Source organism: Staurois parvus, unplaced genomic scaffold (genome assembly GCF_062004578.1).
Source record: "Staurois parvus isolate SC_StPar_1 unplaced genomic scaffold, SC_StPar_1.0 ptg000287l, whole genome shotgun sequence".
Classification (NCBI taxonomy): Eukaryota; Metazoa; Chordata; class Amphibia; order Anura; family Ranidae; genus Staurois; species Staurois parvus.
In genome coordinates this window covers 22,543,520-22,554,434 of record NW_028318083.1, presented here as the reverse complement: position 1 = coordinate 22,554,434, position 10,915 = coordinate 22,543,520, and the positions used below count along the sequence as shown (strand labels likewise).

The 10,915-nt window shown below is 40.6% G+C and overlaps 1 protein-coding gene across 1 annotated transcript in view; it reads right to left on the bottom strand.

Moving 5' to 3' along the window:
- Window positions 1–1,217: 1,217 nt before the first annotated feature.
- GFOD1 (Gfo/Idh/MocA-like oxidoreductase domain containing 1) overlaps window positions 1,218–10,915 on the bottom strand; it is a 130,745-nt gene continuing 121,047 nt past the window's right edge. Inside the window, exon 2 of the mRNA XM_089682304.1 lies at window positions 1,218–6,149. Coding sequence (XP_089538430.1) covers window positions 5,230–6,149 — 920 coding nt within the window. The 3' untranslated portion in view covers window positions 1,218–5,229. The remainder of the gene's footprint in view (window positions 6,150–10,915) is intronic.

Sequence of the window (10,915 nt, the reverse complement as noted above, 5' to 3'; positions counted from 1 at the left end):
AAGGAACTGCTCATGATCCTAAGCATACCACCTCATCAGTGAAGCATGGTGGTGGTAGTGTCATGGCGTGGGCATTTATGGCTGCCAATGGAACTGGTTCTCTTGTATTTATTGATGATGTGACTGCTGACAAAAGCAGCAGGATGAATTCTGAAGTGTTTCGGGCAATATTATCTGCTCATATTCAGCCAAATGCTTCAGAACTCATTGGACGCCGCTTCACAGTGCAGATGGACAATGACCCAAAGCATACTGCGAAAGCAACCAAAGAGTTTTTTAAGGGAAAGAAGTGGAATGTTATGCAATGGCCAAGTTAATCACCTGACCTGAATCTGATTGAGCATGCATTTCACTTGCTGAACACAAAACTGAAGGGAAAATGCCCCAAGAACAAGCAGGAACTGAAGACAGTTGCAGTAGAGGCCTGGCAGAGCATCACCAGGGATGAAACCCAGCGCCTGGTGATGTCTATGCGTTCCAGACTTCAGGCTGTAATTGACTGCAAAGGATTTGCAACCAAGTATTAAAAAGTGAGTTTGATTTATGATTATTATTCTGTCCCATTACTTTTGGTCCCTTAACAAGTGGGAGGCACATATGCAAACTGTTGTAATTCCTACACCGTTCACCTGATTTGGATGAAAATACCCTCAAATTAAAGCTGACAGTCTGCAATTAAAGCACATCTTGTTCATTTCATTTCAAATCCATTGTGGTGGTGTATAGAGCCAATAATTTTAGAATTGTGTTGATCTCCCAATATTTATTGACCTGACTGTATATTATTTTTAGCGGGGGTTCCCTGAGACCTGTAAACTAGAGTTCCTGTAGAGTTAAGAAAGGCTGGATTAAGGAATGGTTGAATTTTCTGTCAGATTTGGCTGTCTGTGTCTACTGTGTCCTAACATTCTAAGACCCATTCTCCTGCCACAGTGATAGTGAGAAGCGGACTTCCCATCACATTCTGTCCATGTGATAATTCACTGCAACAGCAGATAAGGGGAAAGCTTCCCAATGAGGAAGCAGATAGCAGCAAGAACCTTCAAAGGTACTAACCCTCCCCTAGTCTATCCAAAACCGAAAACAATGTTTACATGGGATTGAACTTGTTGGAAAATCTTCTTGTGGGCAGGTCCAATCCCTCAGTCTTTGAGCATCTTCAGTTCTTAACACTAATTGCAATTATCAGGCTAAAAGAACACAATGAACACCTTAGATGGTAGGAGGCACAATTTATTGCACATGGAAATGTTCTAACTTGCAACCAGGTCCAATCCTTCTATCTTCTGTGTAGAAAAGTGAAGGATCCAAAGTGATTGTGCATGCACCACAGACAGTATAAGTGAGTTCCTGGTTATGAGCAGTGTGATGAATGCTGACAAAAATCACCCTGTTATTAGTTCTTGGCAACAAACTTGCATCTATGGCCGACCTATATATATATGTTTCATGATTTTGTCAGAGATGAGGAAAGTTCTTCAGGGGTTCTCACATCCTTTCAGTAGTTTTATCAAATGATCCTGCAAACAGCTGTTTAATATATCCATGTGTATGTTTAAATACATGCAGTATTTGTCAACTGTATTAGCAGAGCTCACACATAAGGAGACCCTTTTTTTTCAATATGTACAAATCCGTACCCTTCAGGGACAAAAAAGCTCCAGAACTTGCTTGAGCTTCAGGCGTTTGGCTTCAGGAGACTTGGAGTGGAGATGTGAACCATCTCCCCAAGCGTTTTAGAACTTCAAGCTACAAATCACTGAGGTGTGAATGGGGCCTAAATGTATCCATAGCCAAAGTATTTTTTGTTTTGGATAACATGGGGAAAGGTTTGAACCTCTATCAATTTATCACGGTCTGTTTTCTTTCTGGAATATTCACCCTATCTATTTGTCTTGGAGACCATCCATACCGGGACAATATATGATTGGAAATGCAAGGTTTTATGGTTGTCACCAGAATAGGAGGTGAGGGGAGAAAAGAAATAATCTCCCATTTTCTATTAGGTCTTTGGGGCAGAGAGTGAAGGCAAATATCTCCAAAGGGACACAGACAGCTAAACAAAAAGATCTGAAAGTGGTGTTATGGTTGGTTTATATGTAGATGCACTTTAATTGATGTGCCTTTAACATTATTTTTCATCTCAGCTTTTACAATATTGTTCGGCAGCCAGCATTCTTAACATATAAAGCACTGAATCTTGAGTCCAATTTGGCTGTATTTACGACACCTCAATCAAATTTTGGTGATTCTAAAACCACAGTCAAGAGTGAAGAACACTTCATTGATATCAGCACCTCAATTCATTGACTTCGTTGATGACAGCATAACACTGTCCTGTCTCAAGCCCATTTTATTTGCAGGACAAATCTCCCTGTGTCATATCACTACATCACATTACCACGTGACCCTCTACATCCCTTCTCCTAGGCTGTTATGAAATAGGAAAGAGACCAGCAGGATTACGTGAACTGTTTTAGATCTTTTGGTACTTTCACAATTTATTATTATTTCTGAATGTTTTCAATGCACATATAGAAGGGGAATCTCTACTGAAATATGTCCTTATTCTGTGTCTAGATTTTCATGTTAACTTGTGTCTTAGTTTATTGGTACCCCTTCCAACCCTTCTCAAGACACACTGCTAGGTCCCTGCCCATGCATATCCATTCTTACAAATTCTGATGCCTTCAGCTTTAATGTCTATTCCCTGGCCAATAAAAATCTAAAGGAGAACTGCCCACACCTGGGCACAGATATCCCCTAGACTTCAATAGGACATTGCTCGTGCCATACTTGTTTGTCCCATTCAGGTCATTAAGGTGTTAGTAGGTAGTCCCAGGAGGCTTCGCACCAGACTTTTGTGTGTGTGTTAAGAGAGGCTAGGGGCATTTTTGTTCTATTATGGACATTTACTTGAAATAAAATCAGCAACATTTATGAGAGCTTCTTAAAGACATTTTTGTTGTCAGTAATGTTTATAAAAGACAAACAAATCCATGTATCTGTTCTAAGGCATCCTTTTAGCATTGGTACATTGCTTTTTAAAGTCATGCTACTTTGTAATGATAAAAACAAACTTTTATAAGATGGGACCAACTTTGAAGATGCTGATTCTTACTTCAGATTGTTCCTTTTTGTCTACCAAATCAGTCCTAAAGGTTTAGGGTCAATGAAGCATATAAACTGTATGTTCTTAAGAGGGAAAAAAAAATATTAGAAATCTTTACACAAATGTAGCTACATGGCTGGTATTTTAATAGACTGACAAATAAAAAAGTGAATTTATGTCAATGGTACTAATAGGATGCCAATGCTCCAGTAGGATTGTCATGGTTTCTAGTGAAGTTGACAATCATATACAGTATATGGCTGAAGGGTAGAGAAATTAAAGAGAACCCATGCTAAGCTTTTCAAAGACAAACACAATGAAAGTGTATAGCAGGCACACTAAGGTGCCCTTACCTTAAGTTTTATGTTCACCCAATCACTACAATCTCATAAAAGATTTAATATGATAGTGCAAATCCAAAAGTTATTTTCTTTCTTTATTTTATATTTTTTTATTAAAGGCATTATAAACCTTCATACCTGCAGCTTTTAGTTTTAACCTGCATAAGATGTGTCTTGGTGTTGATTTTTCATTGTGCCATTTGTTGGCCTGTACAAACAGCCTGTAGTAGTGTAAATCTTCATATTCCGGTGTCAGAATTTCAGTTTGTGTTCAAACATGAGGCATGCAGCATGGAACTGCACAGGTTAATGCATGATCTCTGTCTGTAGTTCAAAAACTGACACTTCTGGTTAAGAAACTACATAATCCACAACCACTGCATCCCTTTTTCTAGTGCCCTGCAGGTTAAGGTTAGAATTAATCTGACAGAGCCAGAGGAACACAGAGGAAATGGCAAGCCATGCACTAAATACTATGTGACCAGAACGAGAGGGTGTTTGTTCTTTTGGTGAATAGGTTTGTAGCAAACTGTGAACATAGGAAGATCGTTCAGCCAAGACACTACAAACTGCAGCCACAACATGCAAGCCCATCATTACAAGATAAGGCATAGAGAATATAACTACAGTTATAAAACAACAAAAACATTTAAAAGTGTACAATGCCTTTAAACTAATACTATGTTATCCTGCCATGAAGGTCCTGGTTCAGGCACTTCCGGTTATGAGGTGATACTGTCTCCCTATCATGCTCCTCTGTTGTCACGCTGTCACATGCGACCCTGATGGAGGCAACAGGGGAGATTTACTAAATCTGGTGCACACAGAATCTGGTGCAGCTGTGCATAGTAACCAATCAGCTTCTTACTGCAGCTTGTTCAGTTAAGTTTTGACAATAAAACCTAGAAGTTGATTGGGCATGGTCCATTGTTATTACTATCAGTAAGAAGATCCGGAGAAATGATGCTGGAGAATGTGCATGTAGACAGGAGATGCAAAAATGATTAAAAAAGAAAAGAAAAACACAATTTTATAAAGACTATTATAAATACAATATTTTATGGAAAAGAAAAAAAAATGGTTTCATATATGCAGTGTTTTTGCAAACTAACTGTCTTCCACTTACGCTCTAATTTAGTAGTGCCAGCCTGAATGGCAAAATGCTAAACACTATCACTATGAGTTTGTCCTTAAAATACTTAGCCCGGGTGTATTTTAAGCTTTTGGCTTGAATTTAACATCCATTATTACACAATAACAGTAATGCATATTATGGGACATTTCAGATTGAAGTATACATCCTAAACAGCATACTACTTACAAGGAACTTCAAGTGAGATGTGTGTGCATTGTGCTTTGTAGGTATAGCAGTCTATGTGTTTAGGACATACGCACCACTCATGCTGCAAACAAGAGTCAAGAAATTTTGAATACAGGACACAAGGGATGATTGAGCAGTTTGGAAAAGACTGACATTCAAATGTTCTAAGAGAAAAACTATCTTATTAAAAATGAACACATCTGCAGTGGTGAGCCATTTCTGAAGCTCAAAGGCAAATAAAGTTATGCATTTGTGGCTAAATACCCCATGGTAAAATACATTCTCATAAATGTTCACAGCTTGTCTGCAATGGAAAGTTCAGTTCCTTTCCAACTACAGCAGTTATACAGAGATGCATAAGTTATAACACGAACTTGTACCATAGGCCTGGTACATGTACGCCTGTCAATCAGCAGTCATCTACAAATGGTTCCAGATTTGGTCACCTATGGCTGCTAACAGTACAAAGACATACGACTTCGGCGCATAGCTTCACTTATTAAGTAAGCGGGGCTTAACTCAGGCTCCTCTGTCATTATTACTATATTTTGCCATTCACCAGTCTGGTTCGATTTTTTTATAGTGTCCACTACACACAGAGCATACAGACAGTCATCAAAAGTGGCTGCCATTGTAAGCGGCCTGCCATCCCATGTTCTCCTGTCTTCCTGGTCTTCAAACGCTTGCCGCACAGCCTGTACCATTTTAATAGTCCCTCTCAGGTAAGGGGAAGGTATATCGCTAAAGGCCTTTTCAGGCAAGAGGGAGTTGCTGACAGGTGTAGAATCTTTTAACAGTAATTCTCTCTCCAATGAGGTGTTCCTTTGGCCGTAGAGGTCGGTCCCCAATACCATTAGTCTACCAGCTGATCCAACAACTATAATGTCTTGTTTAAATTCCCCAGGGACATTGAAGTTTAGAGTAACTGTACAGCAAACACCGCCTTCCAGAACCATCTGAAATGTACAAAAGTCATCACTTGTTATCTGGCGTATTCCTTTTATATGGTCTGTTTGCTTCACAAATGTTTTCAGAAGCCCATGGACCTTCACTGCTTTCTGGCTGGTCAAGAAAGTCAGCAGATCAATTATGTAGCTACCCACTGAATGCAGTCCACCTCCACCCATGAGGTCGTCACAGCTCCAGTTATACTTCTTTCCCAAGAGGCTTCCGCTGTGAACCTGTACTTCACATACTTGAAGTTCCCCCACATATCCCTCTTGAATCAGCTGTTTCATCTTTACAAAAGCAGGCAGAAATCGTAACACATTTCCCATAATGCTCATCAACTTCGGGTAATAATGGGCTGCCGACATCATGCGGAAAGCATCAAGAGGTGTTGCTGTTCTGTCACAAATGACATTCTTTCCAATCCCTATAAGACATAAACAAACATAATTACATTGATATATTGACATGTTGTTTCCAATGTACATAAACAATGTGTATGGATTTAATGAATGCAACTGTAGTAAACAGCTATAAAATATTTGCAACAGTGATCGCAATGTACAGCAAATGAGACATTTGTCAGCTGGGATTGTGAAAAGGCACTTTTTGGCCAAATAGCAAAAGTATGTGACAATGCCTAGGGTCCCATTGAAGTTAGCAATCACCAGATCCCGACATTATTAAACAACATCTGTCCTCAAGACAGAAAAGAGGGTTTATGGGATTTTTAAGGTGCATCATCTCTCAAAGAATCAACATACATAAAATGTGTTAAAATCCAAAAAGTTTATTAACACAACTCAACCAAGCATAGCAATCACAAAAAGCAAAAGTAGCTAAGGGTTATATCTTTAATGGCTAACTGCAGTGGACATCATAGCAAGTTTCAAGTTGTCTGCTGGGGTTAATCTCATTTCAAAGAGCAATTAAAATATTATTCAAAGTGTGGTTTATGCATCATACATACTAGGGGAAGTACAACGGTGAAATCAATAGTGGAGAAGGATCTGAGTGTTCTGGTATATCATAAGCTTAATAATGGCATGCAATGCCACAATGCGGTTTCTAAAGCGAGCAAAATCCTCTCTTGTATTATTAGAGGTATAGACTCCAGAGAGAGAGATCATATTACCCCGGTACAAATCATTAGTAAGATCTCATCTGGAATATGCAGTTCAGTTTTGGGCACCAATTCACAAAAAGAACATTGGGGAACTGGAGAAAGTACAGAGAAGGGCAAACAAACTGATAAGAGGCATGGAGGAGCTCAGCTATGAGGAAAGATTATTGGAACTAAATGTATTCTCTCTTGAGAAGAGGAGATTAAGGGGGGATATGATCAACATGTATAAATACAGTGGGGATCAAAAGTTTGGGCACCCCAGCTAAAAATTTGTATTAATGTGCATAAAGAAGCCAAGGAAAGATGGAAAAATCTCCAAAAGGCATCAAATTACAGATTGGACATTCTTATAATATGTCAACAAAAGTTAGATTTTATTTCCATCATTTACACTTTCAAAATAACAGAAAACAAAAAAATGGCGTCTGCAAAAGTTTGGGCACCCTGCAGAGTTAATATCTTGTACTGCCCCCTTTGGCAAGTATCACACCTTGTAAACTCTTTTTGTAGCCAGCCAAGAGTCTTTCAATTCTTGTTTGAGGTATCTTTGCCCATTCTTCCTTACAAAAGTCTTCCAGTTCTTTGAGATTTCTGGGCTGTCTGTCATGCACTGCTCTTTTAAGGTCTATCCAGAGATTTTCAATTATGTTGAGGTCAGGAGATTGTGAAGGCCATGGCAAAACCTTCAGTTTACGCCTCTTGATGTAATCCCCCGTGGATATTGAGGTGTGTTTAGGATCATTATCCATTTGTAGAAGCCATCCTCTCTTTAACTTCAGCTTTTTCACAGATGGCATCAAGTTACCATCCAAAATTTGCTGACATTTTAATGAATCCATTTTTCCTTCTACTCGTGAGATGTTCCCTGTGCCACTGGCTGCAACACAACCTCAATGCATGATTTATCCAACCCCATGTTTAACAGTTGGACAGAGGTTCTTTTCATTAAATTCTGTGCCCCTTCTTCTCCAAACGTACCTTTGCTCATTCCGGCCAAAAAGTTAAATTTTAACCTCATCGGTCCACAGAACTTGTTTCCAAAATGCATCAGGTTTGTCTATATGTTCATTTGCAAAGTTGAAACGATGATTTTTGTGGTGAGGACGTAGAAGAGGTTTTTTTCTGATGACTCTTCCATGAAGACCATATTTGTACAAGTATCTCTTTATAGTGGAATAGTGTACCACAACTCCAGTGTCTGCCAGATCTTTCTGGAGGGATCGTGCAGTCAAACGTGGGTTTTGAATTGTTTTTCTCACAGTCCTGCGAGCTGTTCTGTCTGATATTTTTCTTGGTCTTCCAGATCTTGCTTTAACTTCCACTGTTCCTGATGACTGCCATTTCTTAATTACATTCCGAACAGAGGATATTGACATCTGAAAACGCTTTGCTGTCTTCTTATAGCCTTCTCCAGCTTTGTGAGCGTCAACTATTTTCAGTTTCAGTTTTCTAGACAACTGCTTAGAAGAACCCATGGTGCTGATTGTTGGGGCAAGGTCAGATGAGTCTGGGCATTTGAAACCTTTGAGATTGACATAACCTGGTCTTCCCAGATGATGATTGAGAACAATCCATGACACTGGCAGGTCTCAGCTTTGCAAAGGGGGCAGTGCATGGTATAAATTCTGCAGGGTGCCCAAACTTTTGCAGACGCCAATTTTTTTGTTTTCTGTTATTTTGAAAGTGTAAATGATGGAAATAAAATCTAACTTTTGTTGACATATTATAAGAATGTCTAATCTGTAATTTGATGCCTTTTGGAGATTTTTCCATCTTTCCTTGGCTTCTTTATGCACATTAATACAAATTTTTAGCTGGGGTGCCCAAACTTTCGATCCCCACTGTACATCAGTGGTTCATATAGTGAACTTGGTGTTATTCAGTTTAAGGTAATCACAGAGGACAAGGGGGCACTCTTTACGTCTGCAGGAATAGAGATTTAACCTCCCTAGCGGTCTGATTATGTCCATATTTCTGTGCTCAAAGCGGTACTTTTTTTGCATGGAAATATGTATTTTTTTTATTGTAGGCCTGTAATTTTTAGGAATAACTCACTGAAATCTGTCCGAACAAGAGTCTAGTAAACATCCCAGGTATGATAAAACTTGAAACACAAAATCATAAAGTATAATTTAATAAATAATCATAAAAAATAATAATATAATAATAATAAATTTAATTCAATAATATAATCAAACCAAAAACACTGAAATGTGAAATATAGCGCCAAGTTCGCACATCGCTGAGCAAAGTCACAAAATCGTTTTCAGTGTCTGATGATGAATTTCCCCACAAATCATTATCACTCAATTCTGCAAGTGGCTCTGATTTAATATCGCTGTTCTCTAGCTGGTCTAAAATCGCTTTTGACCTAAAGGGACGCTTTTTGGACGCCATGGACATTTCTCATTTTCCAGGAAAGAACAGTAAAAATGCAGGCAGGGCACAGGACAAAGCACTCGGGACAAAATGTATGTGAAATGGTTTGATACAGTAATGTTTTACTATGTTATTTTAGTGATTTTAGTGAATGTCACTTTTTTTCATTTTCAAATTTCCCGCTGTTCCATCCCCCGTACGTCCCGACGCTTGCAGGGGATGGAACCCAGGTGGCAGATGCCAGAATCCGCCGGATTACATTGCCAGGGACACTGCAGAAGGGACATCGCTGGAGCGCAGGACAAGGTAAGTGATCGAGGGATCGCGGAGCAGCGCCGCATGGTATGCCCGAGTGTAGCTCGGGGTTACCACTTGTGGTACTGAAACTTTACCCCGAGCTACACTCAGGAATACCGCCAGGGAGGTTAATCTCCAAATACGGGTAGGCTTTTTCACAGTACAAACTGTAAAAATGTGGAGTAGACTTCCTCAAGAGCTGGTTCTGGCCAGTTCAGTAGAATGCATTAACCACTTGCCGACCGCAGATAGCCGAATGACAGCTACACTGCGGCCAGCCAGTTCTGGGAGGACGTCATATGACGTCCTCCCAGAATACGCCCTCCTGCACGCCCCCTGGGACGCTCACCCAGCGATCCCCATGATCGCTGTGTCCTAAGGACACAGCTGATCACGTGATGTGGTAAAAGGCCAATCACAGCGCCCTTTTACCACGTGATCAGCCGTGTCCAATGACACAGCAGATCACCGAAAATGCACTTGCCAGTTATCGGCTGCACTTTCCTCACGCTGTCACAGTGTGAGGAAAGTACTGCCGATAACCGGCAATTGTCAGAAGATGGATCGGCACCGATCATCAGGGCACTGATGATCAGTGCCCAGCAGTGCCACCCACCAGTGGCGCCCATCTGTGCCCAGCAGTGCTGCCCACAAATGCCCAGCAGTGCCACCCACCAGAGCCCAGCAGTGCCATCCATCAGTGCCGCCAGTATGTGCCCAGCAGTGCCACCAGTCAGTGACCAGCAGTGCCACCACTCAATGCCACCCATCAGTGCCACCTATCAGTGCCCATCATTGTTACATATCAGTGCCAGCTCATCAGTGCCGCCTATCAGTACCACCTCATCAGTGCCGCCTATCAGTGCCCATCAGTGCTGCCTATCAGTGCCCATCAGTGCTGTCTCATCAAAGCACATCCGTGAAGGAGAAAAATTACCTGTTTGCAAAATTTTATAATAGAAACAAAGAAAAAATTTTTTTTCTTCTAAATTTTTGCTCTTTTTTTGTTTATAGCGCAAAAAATAAAACACCCAGCAGCGAGTAATTACCACCAAAAGAAAGCTCTATTTGTGTGGAAAAAATCATAAAAATGTCATAAGGGTACAGTGTTGCATGATCGTGCAGTTGTCATTCAAAGTGCAACAGCACTGAAAGCTGAAAATTGGCCTGGGCAGGAAGGGGGTATAAGTGCCCGGTAGGCAACTGGATTCTTTTTTAACCACTTGCCACCTGCCTACTGTTTTTAAACGGCTGGACGGTGTCACTCTAGGGGCAGATTGCTGTTCATAAACGGCACCCACATTTTCTAGTTGTGCGCACTCCCTCGGAGCGTGCAGCACTGCGATCCGGTGCCCGCTGTGTCCTCCGGACACAGTGGAACATCGATGGAT